The 22,268-nt window shown below is 46.7% G+C and overlaps 1 protein-coding gene across 1 annotated transcript in view; it reads left to right on the top strand.

The window, feature by feature from the left end:
• Positions 1-22,268, top strand: part of ABCC11 (ATP binding cassette subfamily C member 11) — a 74,727-nt gene that overhangs the window by 34,119 nt on the left and 18,340 nt on the right. Inside the window, exons 12-20 of the mRNA XM_017966830.4 lie at positions 1,587-1,658; positions 4,184-4,308; positions 6,372-6,444; positions 9,693-9,896; positions 12,297-12,431; positions 12,505-12,601; positions 13,624-13,713; positions 15,967-16,070; positions 17,247-17,444. Of these exons, the coding sequence (XP_017822319.3) occupies positions 1,587-1,658; positions 4,184-4,308; positions 6,372-6,444; positions 9,693-9,896; positions 12,297-12,431; positions 12,505-12,601; positions 13,624-13,713; positions 15,967-16,070; positions 17,247-17,444 (1,098 nt within the window). The remainder of the gene's footprint in view (positions 1-1,586; positions 1,659-4,183; positions 4,309-6,371; positions 6,445-9,692; positions 9,897-12,296; positions 12,432-12,504; positions 12,602-13,623; positions 13,714-15,966; positions 16,071-17,246; positions 17,445-22,268) is intronic.

The following is a 22,268-nucleotide window of genomic DNA, read 5'->3' as shown; positions in this document are numbered from 1 at the left end:
CGGAGTCTTGCTCTTTCACCCAGGCTGGAGTGCAGTGGCACAATCTCGGTTCACTGCAACCTCTGCCTCCTGGGTTCATGCGATTCTCTGTCTCAGCCTCCTGGGTAGCTGGTATTACAGGCAGGTGCCAGTATGCCTGGCTAATTTTTTTGTATTTTTAGTAAAGACAGGGTTTCACCATCTTGGCCAGGCTGGTCTTGAACTCCTCACATTGTGATCCATCTGCCTCAGCCTCTCAAAGTGCTGGGATTACAGGCATGAGCCACTGTGCCGAGCCAATTTTCCTTTTTTAAATAATTAATATGTATTTTTTATTTCAATAGCTTTTGGGGTACAAGTGGGTTTTGGTTAGACAATGACTTATATAGTGGTGAAGTCAAGATTTTAGTGAACCTATCACCTGATAGTGTGCATTGTACCCAATAGGTAGTTTGTATCTCTCAGCCAACTCCCACCCACTGTCTCTCTGAGCCTCCAAAATCCATTCTACCAGGGGTCCCCAACACCTGGGCTGCAGACCCTCTCTAGTCCTCAGCCTGCTGCTCAGCAGGAGGTGAGTGGCAGGCCAGTGAGCATCACCACCTGAGCTCCGCCTTCTGTCAGATCAGCAGCAGCATTAGATTCTCGTAGGAGCGAGAACCTGATCGTGAAGTGTGCATGTGAAGGATCCGGGTTGCATGCTCCTTATGAGAATCTTACTTGATGATCTGAGGTGAAACAGTTTCATCCTGGAACCAATCCCCCACCATCTCCTGTTTGTAAAAAAATTGTCTTCCATGAAACTGGTTCATGACAGAGGGATCTTTCTAAAACATAAACCAATTCAAGTCACTCTCCTTAAACCCTTCAGTGACTTTTCACTGCCCTTAGAGCCCAGGTTCCACCAAATCCCTACCTGTACCTCTGACCTCTTCTCCACCAGAGTTCTCATAGCTCTTGGGCAGCTGTGACACTTGCTCTGTAGAAGACTTCCCTGGCTGACTCATCTAAAATCGCCTCAACCCCCAACTCTCTGTCATAAGAGCCAATTTCATTTTCCTTGCATCACTTATCACCATCTGATATTTATTTATTTATGTAGTCTGTCTTCCCCCCGCCCCGCAACTTACATTCTAAGCTCAATGTGAGGTCTTTTCTTCATTACTGAGTCCACAGAGGAAACTCAGATCACTATTTGATGGATGAATGGATGTTTGAATAAATGAATGAATGCATGCATGCATGAGTTCTGTGAGTCTGGCTTCTTTATTCCCATTTCACAGATGGAGATACTGAGGCTTAGAGAGGCTAAGTGCTTTCCCAGGTTTGCTACATAGAATAGACACCAATCTGGAATTCAGGGTTCTTGCCACCTACCCCTGAGTTCCCCTCTGCCATTCCTGTATGACCTTCTTACTCTTGGGTTGCCCCTCCTGCCTCCAGGGACTGAATGCAAAGCTCCTCTGGAGCATTGCTTGTCTGAGGGGTCTTGGGCTGTGTGTGGTTATTTTGTTTTCTGTGTGTTGATTTGGGTTCTAAACAGTTCAGCAGGTGGGTGTGCCAGGGTTGTGCTGTCCCAACACTTGTGTGTCCTCTTTGGCTTGCAGGGGATGATATTAGGGGTCTGTGGCCCCACGGGGAGTGGTAAGAGCAGCCTGTTGTCGGCCATTCTGGGTGAGGTAAGTAACCTGTGGCCACATACGTGCCCGTCTGCAGACAGTCCAGGGCCTCCCAAGCTCCAGTTCCCCGGGTGGGGCCCCCCCACTGCTTTCTTCCTTACAGGGGTCTGAGCAAGTGGGTTGTGCTTGCCCTGTGTGGGAGGTGCCTGATCAAAGTGGCCCTTTCTCCTCACCCTGCGGCAGTACTCCTGGTGCGAGCTGCTTCTTACATCACCTGGAGACCTGTCCTTAACTGGGCTCTGTGAGGATACAGGGCGACTCAAAGTTAATATGATCATAAAAGTTATTTCACAGGGAGTCAAGTCCAATCTCTCTCCCACAGTACCACCCTGTTGCAAAAAGGAGTGTAAAAGTCATTTCATAAAGCCAAACTCATACCATTGAGGAGTGGGATGAATGTGCCTTTCAGGATGACATCGGAAGAGAAATGAAGGGGGAGAAACAGGGAGAAGGAAGGAAGGCTGGGGAGAGGAGGCTGGATGGGATGGGGCAGTCTTACTCATACCCCAGCAGTGGGGTACACATGCCTGCCGGATGCCCTTGCCCTTGAGATTTGAACCCCCCCAACCCATCCCCTGTATATGAGTTTGAGGTCTGCTGCCGTGTAGACATGTGGCTCACACACCTTTTCTCCAGTACCTCGCCTCGCCTCGCCCCACCCTGCCTCCTTTTGACACAGAGTCTCGCTCTGTCACCCAGGCTGCAGTGCGATGGCACAGTCTCAGCTCATTGCAACCTCTACCTCCAGGGTTCAAGTGATTCTTGTGCCTCAGCCTCCTGAGTAGCTGAGACTATAGGCATGCACCATCAAGCCCAGCTAATTTTTGTATTTCTTGGTAGAGACGGGGTTTCACCATGTTGGCCAGGTTGATCTCCAAATCCTGTCACCAAGTGATCTACCCGACTCGGCCTCCCAAAGTGCTAGGATTACAGGCATTAGCCACCATGCCTGGCCATTTCTTCAGTTTTTTGTTTTTTTTTTAAAAAAACAAATCCATTCCCCAGATCTTTTGGGGTCACACTGCACACCTCATAATTATCACTAAAAATGCCCATGAAACCTGCTATGCACTTTTGGTTACGTTCCTACAGGCACCTCAAACCAGCCCTTCCCCAAGGAGCCCCAGCCTCACTCCCTCCTGGGCTGCCATCTCTTTCCCCTTCTTCTGACCATTGTCCCTTCTTCCCACGTCATTGGGAGAAGTTTTCCTTTCTATATTCAGCTTTTCCCTCAGCTCCTTCCCCCAAATGAACATGGCCAAACTCGTCCCCTCTTCGGGATTCAGTTATGTTACCAACACCAGTTCTCTCCTACACATCAGCCACGTGCTGCATGTGGGATGGCCTTTCTCCAGTTTCTTTGCAACTGCAAAGAAGAAAGACTCCATTAAAAAAAAAAAGTAATCAGCTTCGTTACTTACATGCCAAGTTCTGTGCAAAGAGCTTTCCATTTTCCCCTTCGACCCTGGTAACCTCCCTTAACGAAGGCACACTCACGATGACCCATTTACAGATGAGTACATGAGGTTCAGAGAGGTGACTTGTCCAAGGTCATGCAGCAGGTAAGGGGTGAGCCAGTGCTGAGTCCCAGGTCCACCTGAGATTGGACCTTTGTTCCACATCACAGCAGCATTGCCCAGCAGCCTCCAGGCAAGGCCACCGCCCTACTGGTTTGTCAGTTTCCTATGCAAATGAGTGGTTTGTCAGTTTCCTATGCAAATGAGCCTGTCACTTTCCTTCTAATCAAGGGAAACATAGAGATGGCATTTTAAAGTTTTGTTCTTTTTGTTAAAGCCTGGTTCCAAACCAGAAGTAAACCTTTTGGGATACAAAAGAGAAAGGAGCAAGAGTGATGAGGTCCCATGTTGGGGTGCTATGGATGAGTGTCCATCTCTATTTGTTTTTAATGTTTTTTTGAACTTATGTAGAAAAGCAGGAAGAACACTACAGCAGAGATTCAGATACCCACCACCTGGATGTAGCAGTTGATAGTTTTTGCGTATTTATTTTACTATATAGACATAGATTTTGTAGAATGCTTTAAATTAAACAGATTTAACACTTTCCTTCTAAATACTTCATCATGATGTCCAAAAGTAAGAACTTACCTAACCATGGTAACATTATCCTACCTAACAATAGTAAATCCATAATACCCAGGCATGCTCAGAGATGGCCTAGAACTTTCAGTGTGCACAGTGAAGACCATGAAGGCACTGGCAGCCAGGGAATGGGGCTGGCACAAATAAGAGGGAAAAAAAGTATGGGGTGTCTTTAGTGCAGATCTTGGATTCAGTCGAAGCAGGACCTGGCCGGGCCTAACTCCAGCTGCTTCTACATGTTCTCATGGCTGGCCCCTGAGACTCACTGGTGGGCCTGGCAGGGCCATGTTAAAAGTTCCTTTTACCTAGGAGAGTTCCCAAGGTCCCGGAGGGCACTGGGGCCCTGGGCACTGTGTCTGCTGAACCAGGCAGGCTCTGTCCCTTGGCCCACCTGTTCCTGAGGCTGGACTAATTCTGCTGCAGATGCACTTGCTTGAGGGCTCGGTGCAGGTGCAGGGAAGTCTGGCCTATGTCCCGCAGCAGGCCTGGATCATCAGCGGAAACATCAGGGAGAACATCCTCATGGGAGGCGCATATGACGAGGCCCGGTAAGCTCCTGGGAGGGGAAGGGGAGAGCATGGGGCATGTGGCTGGTCTGGGGGCACCTCCAGCTTCGAAGGGTAATCTGACAACTGCTAACGCTTGTGTGCTCCACTTACACGCATTACCATATTCACTTCTCACTGTGAGAGAAATACCATCATATCCATTTTCCAGATGAATCAGCTGAGGCCTCAAGAGGTTGAGTAATTTGCCCGAAGTCACCCAGGTGGTGGGATGTGATAGAGCCAGGATTTGAATCCAGTTGCTTTCAGAAACTTCATGCTTAACTGTTATGCTATATTGACTCAAAATAGTCAACACACTCTCCCCCTCCAAAATTGCTACATTAGAACTTAATTTGTATTCATAAAATCTTGGCCCCTAAGTGAAAAGGAAAACAAATGTGAGCGCTGAGGCTCTGCGACATCGAGGAAACGGGTTTGAATCTGTGGCCCCATGGATCTCCCAAGTCTTGTCCACATCCCTCCTTTCCCTCTATGGCCTCTTCCTGCCCCAGGATCTTGGGGTTAACCTGCTCGAGACATGAGCCTGGATGTCATGAGTGAAGGCTGTTCAGTGGAGGATCCAGGAAAACTGCCCTGAATGATATAGCTATGCCTCTAACTGTGGTGGACTTTAACCTGTGACTGTTTGCTTGGTTTTGCAATCTGCCCCCAGTAACAGCACAGATATGGAGGTGTATGAACTGGCTGTCTCTGTCTAGTTGTCCTGTGGACACCTCACAGTCATGTCCAATACTAATTCATGAGCGCACTGCCCGCTCAGCCTCATACCCCTGGTTTCTCTTCCCAAATTGTGCAACTCAGTTTAATGGCATCAGCCAAGCCTTGCACCCCAGGAAGCCAGATGCCTCCTTCTCTGGTTCCTTCCACATCTAATTGGTCACTGATTGTGACTAAGTCTGTCTCCTACATAACTCTTGTATGTCCCTCTTCTCCATCTCTGCTTCTGGTGCGTTCAGCCTGTGAGCTCTTGTTCGAACAGTTCCCACTGCCCCTGCCCTTGGTTCCCTGTCTCTAATCTCCTGCTCTGTTCCATGCCACATAAGATTATCTCCAGGGCAATGAGAACAAGTCCCAGCTCTCATCATGTCATTGCTCTTTTTTATGGTCTTCTATGAGACTGATAGAACTCATACAGAAGTTTTGAAATATCTGTTAAAATAAAAACGCACCTACCCTTTGACTCAGCAAATCCACTGTTAGGTATTTAATGTGTAGATATTTTCACCCATGAAAGCAAAGACCCATGTACAAGGATGTTCACACTGCATTGCTCACAGGAGCAAAGGAGAAGAAACAATTTGAATGTCCATCACTAGTGCACTGGTTAAACAATTTATGATGCATCCTTATAATGGAATACTACAGCGCCATTAAAACACTATAAACCTATACATGCAGTACACATCCATATATGAATAGATTATTTCTGAATAAATACATAAGACACTGGAATAGTATTTTTTTTCTTTTGATACGGAGTCTCACTTTGTCTCCCAGGCTGGAGTGCAGTGGCACAATCTTTGCTCACTGCAAACTCCGCCTCCTGGGTTTAAGTGATTCTTCTGCCTCAGTCTCTTAAGTAGCTGGTACTACAGGCACATGCCACCAGACCCAGCTAATTTTTGTATTTTTAGTAAACACGGTGTTTCGTCATGTTGGCCAGGCTGGTCTCAAACTCCTGACCTCATGTCATCTGCCCGCCTCTGCCTCCCAAAGTACTGGGATTACAGGCATGAGCTACCATGCCCGGCCAATAGTGGCTGCTTTTCAGAAAAAAAAAAAATGAAGGTCAAAGATGGGAAAGAAAACTGCTTTTCACTGCATCTTTTCGTTCTGGTCAAATATTTACTAAGAGCATGTAGTAATTTAAAAGAAATGAAAGAGAGAAGGAAATGAAAAAAGCCTCCAGTGGTATACCATTAAACACAAGATCAAATCTAAGTTTCTTAGCATTAAAATTAAGACCGTTCCTTTCAACGCTGGGAAGGGTGATGGGCAGGAGGGCTGGTCCCCTATGTCTTACAGCTCCCCATCCTTTGCAGATACCGCCAGGTGCTCCACTGCTGCTCCCTGAATCGGGACCTGGAACTTCTGCCATTTGGAGACATGACAGAGGTGAGTGGGAGGCGAGCATGTCTGCTCTGGGTGATGTTGGTGATCTTGTGTTCCTGCTGCCTCCCCAGGCAGGGAGGGGACGAATCCCAGCTCTTCCTCCCAGAGCAGCTGGAGTTTTTCCTGCAGCTTCTGCTTCAAAGCCAAGAGCAAAGCCTCCCTCATTGAGGGAGGTTGGGGCTCACCATATAGAGGGAGCTGGAAAGGAAAGAGGGTACCTTACCCCACAAAGGTGTAGAGCTGACCTCAAGTTCCTTCTGAAGCAAGAGCGGAGACCCTGTGAAGATGAGAAATGCCCGGTCACCCCTGCCCTACTCTGGCCAGTGCAACACCAGCCATGACCCACAGGGGCAATTCGATTTCTGACTGTAATATTTTCCTGATAATTCACAATCTTTCGTATCTGCAGCCACCTTAATTCACATACAACTCCTCACCCAGGATAAAAGTGGCATTGTCTTCCTAATGTTAATGATCTAATAATAGCTCAGTCTATTGAACACTTACTACATGCAAGGTGTTATTCTAGCGACTTGAATGTAGTGTCTTAGGTGAGTCTCCAAATAACCTCAATAACCTCAGGAAGGCAGTCTTTTAAGTCTTCTCCTTATTGTTCTCCCCCTTCCCCTTCTTCTCCCCCTCCCCTTCCCCTTCCCCCTTCCCCTTCTCCACCTATCCCTCCCCCCTTCTTTTTCTCTTTCTTCTTCTTCCTTTTCTCCTTCTCCTCCTTTTTTCTTCTTCTTCTCCTTCTCCTTCTTCTCCTCCTCCTCTTCTTCCTCCTCTTCCTCCACCTCCTCTACTACTACTCCTTCCCCTCTTTCTTCTTCTTCCTTCTTTCTTCTTTCTTCTTCTAGAGGGAGTCTTGCTCTCTCTGTCACCCAGGCTGGAGTGAGTGGCGTGATCTCCACTCACTGCAACCTCCACCTACCAGATTTAAGAGATTCTCCTACCTCAGCCTCCCACATAGCAGGGATTACAGGCATGCACCTGCAGGCCTGGCTAGTTTTTGTAGTTTTAGTGGAGACAGGGTTTCACCGTGTTAGCCAAGCTGATCTCAAACTCCTGGCCTCATGTGATCCTCCCACCTCAGCCTCCCAAAGTGCTGGGATTACCCTATTCTTCTTTTAAAGCTGAGACTATAAATCCTTGAGGGCAGAGAGTTCAATTATCTTACTCAAAGTTGTTTCTTCACAGGAAGAACAAGGTGTCATCTGTAAAATGGCATAAATAAGAATGCTGACCTGATCGGGTTGCTTTGAGGTTTAGATGAGTTAATACAAAATGCTTTGAGAAGTGCCTGGCGTAGAATAAGTGTAAACTATTATTGTAAGAGCACAGTGGGCATTGAAACAAGTGTTTGGTGAATAAGTAAATGAATGAATGGGGAAACTGGGCTTTGGCCAAGTCAAGCAGCTTGTCCAGGGTCACACAGTGGTGACCTGGAGCACGGCAGTGACAGGAGGTTCCTCTGCCACCTTTTCAACTCTGGTTTTTTTTTTTTTTTAGCTGGAGTCTCGCTCTGTCAGCAGGCTGGAGTGCAGTGGCGTGATCTCGGCTCACTGCAACCTCTGCCTCCCAGGTTCAAGTGATTCTCCTGCCTCAGCCTCCCAAGTAACTGGGATTACGGGCACATGCCACCACGCCCAGCTAATGTTTTTGTATTTTTAGTAGAGACGGGGTTTTACCATGTTGGCCAGGATGGTCTTGATCTCTTAACCTCATGATCTGCCCGCCTTGGCCTCCCAAAGTGCTAGGATTACAAGTGTGAGCCACCGAGCACAGTCAACTCTGATTCTTCTCTGCAGAGACTTGAAGCCATCAGGGTAGAACAGGAACTAGGTACTTAGACTCCAGCTCCCACTTCCTCAGAGTTAAAAGGAGGGATGGGCCAGCTGATGGCTGCCTGGAGTGCTAATCTGCAAAACACGCTCAGTAACTCAGGTTTCCACCCTCAGCTCCTAACACAGCATGTGCTGTGTGAGATGGTTCTTCCAGCAGCAGTGAAGCTCCTTGCAGCCACTGCAGCTCTGGTCTGTTGAGTAGGGGTGTGTACAGTGCAAATAGTCTTGGATGACACCCCTAACCCAGACGACCGGTGCTACGAGTTGACAAGTGCTGTCAATGGAGATTTAAAACCTGAATAAGGCCAGGTGCCGTGGCTCACACCTGTAACCCCAGCACCTTGGGAGGCCAAGGTAGGAGGATTGCTTGAGCCCAGGAGTTTGAGACCAGTCTAGGCAATATAGTGAGACCTATCTCTACAAAAAAAAGTTTAGAAACATTAGCTGAGTCTGGTGGCACACGCCTGTCATCTCAGGAGGCTGAGATGGGAGGATCGCTTGAGACCATGATTGCTTGCGTCACTGCACTCCAGCCTGGGCAACCTGGAGGAGACCCTGCCTCAAAAAAACAACAACAACAGACAAACAAACCTGAATAATACGTCAGACAGTGATTTTTCTTGGGAATGAGTGATTTATTTTATTATCTAAATTTTTAATAGTTTCATGTTTGCCTCCTAGAAGTTGATAGGTTTAGAAAATTTGTATCTAAGTAAGAGTTACAATTTTTTAATAGTTACATATCTTTTCACTTAGATTCAGGGGATACATGGAGAGCGACAAGATTTTTAACTAATTGAGAAGCAGTTTATTCATCCCCTCCTAACCATGTCTTGAAAAATATTTTTATTGATGCATAATGTTTGTACATGTTTTTTGGGTACCTGTGCTATTTTGTTACATCCACAGAGTAAGTAATGATCTGGTCAGGGGGTTTAGGGTGCCCAGAACCTTCAGTATTTACACTTCTGCTCTGCTGAGAACTTTTCAACTCCTGTCTACTAGCTATGCTGAAATACAGAATACATTGTTGTTAGCTATACTCACCCTACTCTGCTATCAAACAGAACTTATTCCTTCTATCTAACTTGATGTTTGTATCTATCGGCCAAACTCTCTTCATTCCCACCTCCCTTCCCCACCCCAAAAAATCCTTTCCAGTCTCTGGTGTCCATCATTCTACTCTCTACCTCCATGAGATCAGCTCTTAAGCTCCCGCCTATGAGTGAGAACACGTGAGATATATATGTATTTTGAAGTGCCAGGATGCCAAATTGTCAGGTATCCCGGAGTGTGTGCATACCTTGGTCTGTATTGAAGGGGTTCTGTCTGCTACATCTGCCCATCCATTTGAGTGCAGCTGGCTGCGCTCACTCTCTGGATGTGGTGCCTTTTACTGCCTGTCTGCAGACCGGGGACCGGGGCCTCAACCTCTCTGGGGGGCAGAAACAGAGGATCAGTCTGGCCCGTGCTGTCTACTCTGACCGTCAGCTCTACCTGCTGGATGACCCCCTGTCGGCTCTGGACGCCCACGTGGGGAAGCACATCTTTAAGGAGTGCATTAAGAAGACACTCAAGGGGAAGACGATCATCCTGGTGACCCACCAGCTGCAGGTGAGCAGCCCTCCAGGACTCTGTGATTGACGGATGATGTAGATCCTCAAGCCTCTGGCATGTCAGAGCGTGATTCAGTCACAGCCTCCCAGCAGTTGTCCTTATCTCAGACTAGACTCCTCTGTATTTGGGGAGGGTTGTAAAGACCTTGGATATCCTCAACTTTCCACACAGAGGAACCAAACTGGTAGATTTCTGTGGCTGGTAAAAATTGAGAACAAATTTTACAGTCTCCTGAATCTTTACAATTTTATGGGTAGACCCCTGATTTTCAACTTACAAAAATGAAAACAGGACAGGCATGGTGGCTCACACCTGTGATCCCAACACTTTGCGATGCCAAGGCAGGAGGACTGCTTGAGGCCAGGAGTTCAAGACCAGCCCGGGGAATGTAGAGAGACCTCCCATCTCTACAGAATTTTTTTTTTTTTTTTTGAGACAGAGTCTTGCTCTGTCGCCAGGCCAGAGTGCAGTGGTGCAATCTCAACTCACTGCAACCTCCGCCTCCTGTGTTCAAGCAATTCTTCCACCTCAACCTCCTGAGTAGCTGGGATCACAGGCGCGTGCCACCATGCCCAGCTAATTTTTGTATTTTTAGCAGAGACAGGGTTTCATCATATTGGCCAGGATGGTCTCGATCTCTTGACCTCGTAATCCGCCTGCCTTGGCCTCCCAAAGTGCTGGGATTATAGGCGTGAGCCACTGCACCCGGCCATCTCTACAGAAATTTAAAAAATTAGTTGGGCGTTGTGGTGCACCTATGGTCCCAGCTACAGGGGAGGCCAAGGTGGGAAGATGGAGCCCAGGAGTTCAAGGCTGCAGTGAGCTGTGATAGTGCCACTGCACTCCAGCTGGGGCAACAGAACAAGACTCTGCCTTGAAAAAACTCAATCAGTCAATCCATAAAAAAGAAAAGAAAAGAAAAAGAAACCCTCTCTCAGAAAATAATTCCCTATCTCCTATTCTTAGATTGAGAGCCACCTCAGTGTGTTTTCGTACTGACGATAACCACAGTGTGATGGGTGCTTCTGGCGCTGCTTCAGGTCATTTTCCCCTGAATATTTTCATATATGGCATTGGCCACAGTGCCTTATTATTTTCTCTCCCGCTTCTTCGTTTGTTTATTTTTCTCTTGCTCCTTATTTTTGCTTTACTGTTTTTTGTGCTTTTTTTTTTGGTATAAAATATTTAAGACCTAAACACAGTTTAGAAAATAGTTAATAAAAACCCACATATCTACTGCCCAGATTAAACAATAAAACGTTGACTCCACTCTCAAATTCTGTTCTAGTTCCTCCTTCCTGCTCTCTGACTTTGCTGTTTATTGTTTCCATGCATGTCTTTATACTTTTACAACATATGCATGAATCTCTAGACATGAAGAAATTCCTTTTGCATATTTTTTAACTTTATATATTTTTTACTTTTTGTGCCCTTTGGTAATTTCCTTTTTTCCCTCAACATTATGGTTTTTTTTTTGAGATCTTCCATGTTGATACTTGTAACTTTATTTGTTTGTTTTTTGTTTTGTTTTGTTTGAGATAGAGTCATACTCTGTTGCCCAGGCTGGAGTGCAGTGGTGAGATCTTGGCTCACTGCATTCCCCCACTTCCCAGGTTCAAGCAATTCTCATGCCTCAGCCTCCCAAGTAGCTGGGACTACAGGCGTGTGCCACCATGCCTGGCTGATTTCTGTACTTATGGTTTCACCATGTTGGCCAAGCTGGTCTCGAACTCCTGACCTCAGGTAATCCCCCCACCTTGGCCTCCTAAAGTGCTGGAATTACAGACATGAACCACCACCATGTGCCTGTAATCCCAGCTACTTGGGAGGCTGCGCCCACCAGTCTACACCGCATGGTCCTCAACTACTTGGATCAGGAACCTGTGTATGTGAATGCTTAGGGCCTCAGACACTGAAGGACCCAGCCTTGTAACTTTATTTAATTATCATGGGTATAGCATTCCAATATCTGAATATACCAGAATTTTTTTCTCCAGGATGATCAGTTGTTTCTTATTTTTCACTTTTACAAAAAAAGACTTCAGTGTACATCTTTCTGCATGTATCTTTGTACACGTTTGAGAGTTTTTTCAGGTGGGGTTTTAGGAGTCAGATCATTGGTTCATAATTCTTCAAAAATCTTCCATGCTACTGGATCAGTCAAATTTTTCTCCAAAGTAGTTGTACCAATCTACAATCCTCCTGATAGTTAATGAGAGTTCCTTTTACCTTGGATCATCACCAACACTTGGAGTGGTACAACTTTTAAATGTCTGCTAATCTGTTGGTATAAAATAATATTTTATCGTGATTTAAATTTATATTTTCCTGGTGAATAATACAATTGAACATCTTTCCATGTGCTTACTGAACCCTTTCTTTCTTCTGACTGTGCAGAACTTAGAATTCTGTGACCAGATCATTTTGTTGGAAAATGGGAAAATCTGTGAAAATGGAACTCACAGTGAGTTAATACAGAAAAAGGGGAAATATGCCCAACTTATCCAGAAGATGCACAAGGAAGCCACATGGGTGAGTCCCGCCCCGCTGCCCTCACTCCCCACAGCGGATGCGCCTGTACTCAGGGCCTGTGCTCTCTCCCCAGAACGTGTTGCAGGACACAGAAAAGATAGCAGAGAAGCCACAGGCAGAAAGTCAGGCTCTGGCCACCTCCCAGGAAGAGTCTCTCAATGGAAATGCTGGTAATGGTGCAGTGGGAGACAGGACAAGAATATCTGCATGCCTGCCTGGGTCCTCCCAAGGTCCCAGTGTTTCTTCTTCAACCCCAGACTGGGCCATGTCCTTTAGTGTCTGAGGCCCTAAGCATTCACATACACAGGTTCCTGATCCAAGTAGTTGAGGGCCATGCGGTGTAGACTGGTGGGCGCAGCAGGCATATGCCACCATGCCTGGCCAATTTTTGTGTTTTCAGTGGAGACAGGGTTTCACCATGTTGGCCAGGTTGCTTTTGAATTCATTCACCCACCTTGGCCTCCCGAAGTGCTGGGATTATAGGCATGAGCCACCACTCCTGGCTCATGAAGAAAACCTGCTCCAGAAATTTCCATCCTGGTGTAATTTCCCTTAGGATTAAAATTCCAGAAAAAGAGTACTCTTCCAAATATTGGGGTATTATTAGAAGGGAGAATACTAGGCAGCAACAGCAGACAGTCACTGTCGTGCTGGTTGTTGCTGTGATTATCATTAGAAACATCCATGGGCACCTCCAGGTACTGGTTTTCAGGCCAAGCTCAAGGCCAAGTCTACCTGGGCTGGTGTGAGGGCTGTTTTCTGAGGCATTGTTTCAGAAGCGTATGGCTGCAGGGCATCTTAGCAACCCTCTCAGCTTTCCGTCTTTTTAGATGAGGAAGCAGAGAGGCTAAGTGATTTGCCCCGTGTCATGGTGACAGTACTGGGACTCAGGTTTTCTGGTCCCAGGTGGTTTTCTTCATTCTTTCCTGTGTTTCTCTCGGCCCATCACACACATGTGAGACCTCACAGTCCTTCCAGAGTTTATTGAATGGCCAGGAATGGATCCCTTTCCAGGATCTGGAGCCCAGGTCGAAGGTCTCTTTCAGCAGAGTCTTCCATGAAAAACCTTAGATATAGGTGGGGTCCTGAAGGTGGAAGGTGAAGAAGCTGGCACAGGATCGAAGCCTGGGACAGAAGGAAGGAGATTATGTGATTGGCAGGTGTAATTTTCTCTTCTTCTACCCTGACCTAGTGCTGGAGCATCAGCTCACAAAGGAGGAGGAGATGAAAGAAGGCTCCTTGAGTTGGAGGGTCTACCACCATTACATCCAGGCAGCTGGAGGTATGGTCCCCATGCCAGGGCTGTGTCTTGGAGTAGCCCTAACCTCAAAACTGGGTCAGATTGGAGCATGTGAGGTCATGTGAGGTAGACAGGTCTGGAGGAGCCATGGCGTTTATTGGCCTAACTTGCATAAACCAAACTCTACTCAGTTATACCATCTCTACCACCAAAGTTAAGGTTGGAAGTTATATTTTCATGTATATGCATTATTTCTTTGTTTTTCTATTTTTAAAATTTTTTTTAAAGAATAGAATAGAGATAGGGTCTTGCTATGTTGACAGGGCTGGTCTTGAACTTGTATCCTCAAGCAGTCCTCCCATCTCGTCTTCCCAAAATGCTGGGATTACAGGCATGAGCCACGACACCCTGCCTCATTATTTCAGTGTTTTTCAAACGCTGGACTCTGCTTCCCTAATGAGTTTTACAATCAGCTGAATTTATCATGAGCAGCAGTGAAAGACATGAAATAGAACTGGATAGAAAATAGCAGCCACATTGCATAAGGTCACACTATGGGACCATTACTTTGGTGTGACTTAAAATTGCTTAATTTTTATTTCTTAAGGCAGGCAGAAGGCAATTAGAAGTTCAAAGCTACTGCCTTATTAAATGGTGTATATCACCATGCATGTATATTTACTGTGCAGTGTTATAAACATGAAAGTCAGTATATGATGTTGTACTTATCAAGTAATATAAGAGATTTTTGAGAGTAATTTTGACTCCATGAAACTCATTACTCGTTGTTGACATTGGAAGCTGACCCTTGTGTAAGATGTGTCTCTTATCTTCATGCCAGAGGGAGGAAGAGGTAGGCTGCATACACAGGACACCATCCCCATCCCATCCACCATGGGTATCCTGTAAGAAATAACCCAGGGCCTGCCCAGAGCAGGGAACAGCAAATGCTTGTGAAATGCATGAATGGATCTAGCATAAATGGATCTGTGTTTTTACAAAGTGCCTACTATGTTCCAGGCACTGTGCCAAGCTCTGGAGGGGAGAGGGTATAAGGTCATCTAAGAACCAACCCTGGAATCTAGCTGGAGAATTAAGACATTACTTCCATCAGATGGTGAGGGAGATCTCTGTGGCCAGGGAATCTCAAATCTCATCAAAGAAGAGATAGCCCTTGAAGATGGTAGAATTTGGGAAAAGACTGTGGGCATGGGACATGTGAGCATGAATAGGTGAGAGGAGTGCTAGAGCAGGAGGCAGTGCTGCGAGACGGAGTGCACCCTGCCTTTTCCCACCCTTGACTGCTGCGAAGCCCAGCTCTGCCACTCACCAACCCTGCGATTTTGGGCAACTTAGTTCCCCTCTCAGATTCACTTTCCTCATTGTATTAGCCTATTTATGCTGCTGTAACAAAATATATTAGACTGAGTAGTTTGTAAAGAACAGAAATTTATCTCTTACTGTTCTAGAGGCTGCAAAGTCCAAGATCAAGGTGCCTGTAAATTCAGTGTCTGGTATCTACTTCCAAGATGGCGCCTTGAACACTGCATCCTCCATCCCTAGAGGGGATAACTGTTGGATCCTCACATGGTGGAAGGGACCAAAACCCAGGGAGGCAGCTCTCTGAAGCCTCTTTAAGGGCATTAATCCCACTCATGAGGGCTCATCCTCATGGTCATCACCTCCTAGAGGCCTCACTTTCTAAAACCATCGCCTTGGAAATTTGGTTTCAACATATGAATTTTGGAGGGATACATATATTCAAACACTAGCACTGGTGAAAATTGGGACAGGAATTACTAATTCAGAAATAATGCATATATTTAATACTATTCCTGGCATATAGAACATAATAGTACATACTACATAGCATATCAAAGGTAGCTGTTATTATTATTTATAGAACTGAACCTGCAGAACCTGCATAAGGTGAACTAACTTCTCTAGATTACTGCCCTGTGCCAGGCATGGGCTGAGTGCTTGACACACGTTATGTCATATCATCTTCCGTGTGGCTCTGAAGCTGGTAAGGTTATCACCATTTCATAAAGAAGTGGCACGTTGCTGACATTTGGTGCCTTGTTCAAGGTCACATAATTTGGAAGTGGTGGAACCAGGAATTGAACCCAAGACTCTCTGATTTTGGAGCCCAGCTCTTCCCATTCCTACAAGGTGTCCATGGTGAATGGGGCTCAGGGGTTTCCAAACATTCAGGGATGGTCAAGCAGCTGAGTCAGCAGTTGCCTTGCACCTGTTTGCACAACTTACTGTACATCACCACTGTCTCCCTTCCAGGTTACATGGTCTCTTTCATAGTTTTCTTCTTCATGGTGATGATCGTCTTCCTCATGACCTTCAGCTTCTGGTGGCTGAGCTATTGGTTGGAGCAGGGCTCAGGGGTGAGTGCCATGAGGTGGGTGGGCTGTGTTTCTGTGGGCTTGGGTGACATCAGGTGACTTCTTGCTCCCTGGGTACTACAAGAGCCAGAGCATGGCTTGGGACCCACATGGTAAGCCAAGAACTGAGTTAACAAATGGTGTTCCAGAGAGAACCATGGGGAGCCAGGACTCCGGGGTTCCCCTGTCACAGGCCTCCTGGCTTTGAAGAATGGGTAGTTACCTGTGTAGTCTTACTAGAAAACCAAGAGATTTATATCCCCAAACAGTGCCCCAGGAATCTTTCCATTCCCCTGCAGTAACTGTCTCCTTTAGCTCCAGGCTGGCCTCCACTCTGTGGTTTATTTAAAATATACTTCCGGTCTTATGAGCTGGGAGCCACCACGGGCCACACTCTGTCAGGTTATTTCACTAATCTGCCCACCCACATTCAGAGGCAGGTACCATTGTCTCCATTTTCCCAAGGGGATCCTGTGTCTAGAGAGGATGAAGATCCTGCCCTAGGACAGGACAAGGCCAGGACTTGAACTTGGTGCTCTGAATCAAAGCCATGCTTTGCCCATAAAGCTCCGCGTGGTTAACTTCTGGGTTGTGTACCAAGAGATTAGGGTCAGGAAAGCAGAAGCCACTCAAAGTATTTAGAGCTTCCGAGGATTTAATCTAGGGATTCAGAGGCTCACACAACCATTGGAGGGGAAGTGGCCATCAGTGATCTCAGCTGAACTGAGGTGGGTAATTCTCAGGACGCCTTCCAACCTCTGGAAAAACTCCACATCCCACTCTGCTGCCCAAAGTTGCCAGTAAGCATGTTGGCTTCTCCTTTTCTGCCTTCCTAATTCCCTGTGGGTGTCTCTCCTTGGCAGAATCGAACCTGGAACCATGCTGGCAGGGGTTCTGGGAAATCCAGTTCCCAAGCTTCCCGCTGCATCACAGCAGAGTGGGTGGAAGGGCCTGGCTGCTGCAGGGTCCACAGGGCAGACTCAGAGGGCCTAATGCAGGGCAGGGCCATGGGAACAGAGGGCAAGGGAGAGTGGCCAAGGTGCTGAGAAGGGAGGTTTGGGCAAACAGCTTCACCTTCTACCAGCCACAGGGTCTCACGTGGCCCCAGGGAGAAGGCTTTTCCTACCACTGAATATCCCCCTGGAGACCTGCACTCTGACCCTCTGTTCTTTCTTGAAGACCAATAGCAGCCGAGAGAGCAATGGAACCACGGCAGACCCAGGCGACCTGTTGGACAATCCTCAGCTGTCCTTCTACCAGCTGATATATGGGCTCAGCAGCCTGCTTCTCATCTGCGTGGGGGTCTGCTCTTCAGGGATTTTCACTAAGGTCACGAGGAAGGCATCTAGCGCCCTGCACAACAAGCTCTTCAGCAAGGTACGGGCCTGGTGCTGGGCGAGGTCAAAGGCAGAGCTCCGAACTTTTGCAGCTTCATTTTTTCAATTTTTTCTTTAATTTTTAGAGCTCTGTAGCCCAGGCTGGAGTGCAGTGGCACAATTTCCACTCACAGCAACGTTTGCCTCCCAGGCTTAAGCGATCCTCCTCCCTCAGCCTCCCAAGTAGCTGGGAGTACAGGCACATGCCACTAGGCCTAATTTTTGTATTTTTTGTAGAGACTGGGTTTCACCATGTTGCCCAAGCTGGTCGCAGACTCCTGGGTTCAAGTGATTCATCCATCTTGGCCCTCCAAAGTGCTGGGATTACAGGCATGAGCCACTGAACCCAGTCGATTTTTTTTTAATTAGTAGACTTTAGTTTAATTATTTAATTATCTGTAAAGATGGGGGTCCTGCTATGTTGCCCAGGCTGGTCTCAAACTCCTGAACTAAAGCAGTCCTCCTACCTTGGCCTCCTAAGTAGCTGGGATTTCAGGTGTGAGCCACTGTGCCCAGCCAGCTTTATTTTTTGAGCAGTTTTGGTTTACAGAAAAATTGAGATGAAAGAAAGTACAGAGAGTTCTCATATACCTGCCTATCACCCATGCTGGAGTGCAGTGGTGTGATGACAGCTTACTGCAGCCTTGACCTTCTGGGCTGAAGCAGTCCTCCCACCTTAGCCTCCCAAGTAGCTAGGACCACAGACACACACCATGGTGCCTGGTTAATTTTTGTATTTTTTTGTAGAGATGGGTCTTGCCATGTTGCCCAGGCTGGTCTTGAACTCCTAGGCTCAAACAATCCACCAGTCTCACCTTCCTAAAGTGCTGGGATTACAGTTCGGAACCACTGCGCCTGGCCCGCCCATTTCTCCTATTCTTAACATCTTGCATTAATGTGGGACATTTGTTACAATTGATGAGTCAGTATTGTTACACTATTATTATTAATTATTATTATTAGTGAATGTCCATGGTTTACATTATGGTGTATTCCTTGTGCTGTGCATTCTATGGGTTTTAATAAATGTGTAATTACATGTATCCATGGTACAGAATAGTTCCCCTGCCCTAAAAACAACCCTGTGCCCCACTTATTCATCCCTTCCTCACTCCCCTCAAACTCCTGGCAACCACTGATCTTTTTTACTCTCTTCATAGCTTTGCCTTTTCCAAAATGTTGCAGTTGCATCCGGGTGAGATGGGTCGCTAGGTGGGGAGGGGGTGAGGGAGATGCGGCGGAGCTTTCCCACCGCTGGAGGTGTGGTTCTGTAGAGCTTAGTGTCCCTTGATGGCAGGTCGGGAACACACCAACGCTGGCCTCCACTGGCTGAGCACGGTCACATATAGAGTTGCTTGTGATTGCCCCGAGTTCTCTTTGAAGTGGATGTTACCCTCATTTTACATATGGGGAAACTGAAATCTCACAGGTGTTAAAGTTGAAATATGTGTTTGGTTTGAATACTGAATTCTCAGCTGGGCACAGTGACTCATGCCCGGAATCCCAGCATTTTGAGAAACCTGAGGTGAACGGATCGCTTGAGCTCAGGAGTTCAAGACCAGCCTGGGCAACGTGGCAAAATCTCTTTTCAACTAAAAAAACAAAAATTAGCCAGACATGAGGGCTTGTGCCTGTAGTCCCAGCTACTTGGGGGACTGAGTTGGGAGAATTGCTTGAGCCATGGAGGCAGAGGTTGCAGTGAGCCAAGATCGTACCACTGCACTCCAACCTGGGAGACGGTGAGACCCTATCTTATAAAAAAGAAAAAAAAAAAAAGAATACCGAATTGTCTGTGGTATCACACTGCTTCTTGGAAATGTCATTTTTCTCTCTCACTTATTAAGTGTTACTACATGTCAGGTTCTGCAGTGGACATGGGGCTTACCTTAGGGAATTCACAGTGCAGGTAGAGTTTGGACCATCAGGGGTGTATAGTCTAATGGGGAAGACAAACAAGAAAACAGGCTATTGTCATAGATATGTAAAGTTTATCACGGGGTGGGGCACACGGGGCCTTGAGAAGGAAAGAGGCACCTTGTCTTAGCTTGAAGGCAATGGAAGGAAGTGGGGAGAGTTCAGAAAGACTTCTTGGGGGCTTCGCTTCTTGAAGGAGGAAACAGATTTAGCCAGCTCAAGACCAGGAGGCTGAAGGTGAACAAAAGCCGAGCACTTCTGGGAGATGAATGGAGTTCTGGAAGGCTGGATCTCAGAGGCGGCAGTTGGGGTTCTGACTTCGAGACTTGGGAGGTGAGAAGTCACCCATGATTCCTTGTAGACCGAATGCAAATTGTGTCGCCATCAAGTGTTTTAACTTTGGGAGGGTGAGACAAAGCTTTTCTCCACCTTTCAGATAAAGCTTGGCAGAACCAGAAAGCAGGAGGGGGAAATTCTACCTGAGCCCTGATGCTTTCCGACCTGGCCTCTGGGGGTGGTCCTCAGCCCTCCAGGTGGTCTCTGGGTTTCTTCTGACAGGACACTCCAAGATTCTAGAAATATCCAGTGCCCATGCCTCCAAATGATGTTTTGTATTGCAATTTTGAGAAATGTTTAAGTGTCTTTCCATGAGAACGTGTTTTGTATTTAAAATATTTTCCTTTTTCCAGTCCTTTTGTGGCTTTTTAAACTTTAAATTTGTCTTTGTAGTTTTAAAGAATCACAAGTAAAGGACAAATCTGAAAAAAATTCACTCAACTCCAAGCACAACAGAAAACGATGAAGCAAACAAACAAAGAACAGCCCCAGATCATTTTGATACTTAGAAGACAATCAGAAACCCTTTTCTCTTTGTCACCACCATTGGTCCCTCATCCAGAGTGATGCTGGGCTTCCCCAAAGGCAGCTTCCTCACCCACAGTGGAGCTGAGGTCTACTCCTGTGTCTCCTCCACGTCCCCGGTGCCCTGCACCCGCAAGGCGAGCTCAGAGCCCTTGAGGGGTGACCCTTTTGCCCTGTGATTCCTCTGAGTGATCGTGACAATTTTGATTGCTTTAGCTCAAGTATTTAACAAAACATTCTCAATATAAAATTAAAGGCATTTTAGAGGCAGAAAAAGCAAGGAGGCTCTAAATCTACCCCTCCAACCCTCACTACCTCACCTGCCAGAAAGCAAACATACATGTGAACTACACTTGCTCAGCAGTATCCAGGCATTTGTGATGAGAGCAGCTACAGGGAACACTTCATCGCTCCAATAATTACATTTAGTAGTAGTCAAAATGTGTTTCCCTCCTCTTTCCACGAGTTTGACTTTAATAGATACCATTGGCTTCTATTCATTTCTACGTCTTGCATTATAGCTTGAGAAGTACGTGGGAAATGCAGGTGGCCACTCGGTCAGTGCCATGAGCCTTTTTTTGCCTTCTGTGAAGAGTCACCGTGCAGGGTTGGGGAAGCCTCAGAAGGCCTGATTGGATGATGGTTTTGATGTTAACCACTTGGGTAACCTTGAGTAAGTCACTTGAGTAAGGCCACTTCCTCTTCCGTGATCTTCAGTTTTCTCATCTGCAAAACAAGGACACCAAACTAAATGCTTTTTCATTAGAGCCCTTGCGGTTTGAAATGTTTTTTGATCTCCGAAGGGCCTCATGCCCACTGGCTGTTGGAGATCAACTTGGAGGCACCACCTTCAAGCAGGGGGCAGTTATAGCTAAGTTTGACCCAAGGGTCCAGATCGCGTGCAATCACAGTGGGATTGCTGCTCCTAATCTCTGGCAGTTCTGAGAAAAATGGTCCCATCTGTAGAAAATAATAAGAGCTGGTATTGGTAGAATGCATACTGGGGGTGAAGCAGGGTAGCCAAACCCTAGACTGGGGCTTAGTCCATGAGGGTTCTTGGCTTTGCCCAGGGAAGAATTCAAGGGCGAGCCAGTGGTAGGGTAGAAGGACACAGCTTTACTGAAGTGTCAGTGTTGTTGTTCTGGCAGTATTGCAGCTTTGTGACTGTCCCTGCAGAGCACAGCTACTCTGCATGCAGTGTGCCGAGAGCAGCAGCTCAGGGCAGGCTTGCAGTCATATTTATACCCACTTTTTTTTTTTTTGACAGTCTCGCTCTGTTGCCCAGGCTGGAGTGCAGTGGCACAATCTCGTCTCACCACAACCTCCGCCTCCTGGGTTCAAGCTATTCTCTTGCCTCAGCCTCCCAAGTAGCTGGGATTATAGGCACATGCTAATTACAGTGCCCAGCTAATTTTTTTGTATTTTTGGTAGAGATGGAGTTTCATCATGTTAGCCAAGATGGTCTCCGTCTCCTGACCTTGTGATCTGCCCGCCTCGGCCTCCCAAAGTGCTGGGATTACAGGCGTGAGCCACTGTGCCTGGTCTATTTATACCCACTTTTAATTACATGTAGATTAAGGGACAGTTTATACAGAAGTTTCTAGGAAAAGGGTGGTAATTTCCAAGTCATCATTGATGACCCAGAAAGGGGTGGTAACTCTTGGGTGTTGACATGGCAATGATAAACTGACATGACATACTGGTGGGCGTATCATATGGAAAGTGGCTTCCACTCCATCCCTGTTTCAACTAGTCCTCAATTTGGTCTGGTGTTCAAGCCCCTACCTCAGGGGCAGGCACCACTCTGAGCACTTTCAATGTATTCTCTCTCTCCAATAGCTTTACAGGATATAATTCATATACCATACACTCACCCTTTCCAATTATATACCTCAATGCTTAGTATATTTGAAGAGTTGTGCAGTTCTCACCACAACTCTATGAGGTATCATTTTCATCCCCATTTCACTAACGAGGACCTTGAGACTCAGAGGAGCTCAGTACTTGCCCGAGGTCAGACAGCAGTAGGCGGAGGAGTCAGGTAGCAGTG

Source organism: Callithrix jacchus, chromosome 20, assembly GCF_049354715.1.
Source record: "Callithrix jacchus isolate 240 chromosome 20, calJac240_pri, whole genome shotgun sequence".
Taxonomy (NCBI): Eukaryota; Metazoa; Chordata; class Mammalia; order Primates; family Cebidae; genus Callithrix; species Callithrix jacchus.
Note: the sequence above shows the minus strand (reverse complement) of the source record. Positions and strands in the feature narration are given on the sequence as shown.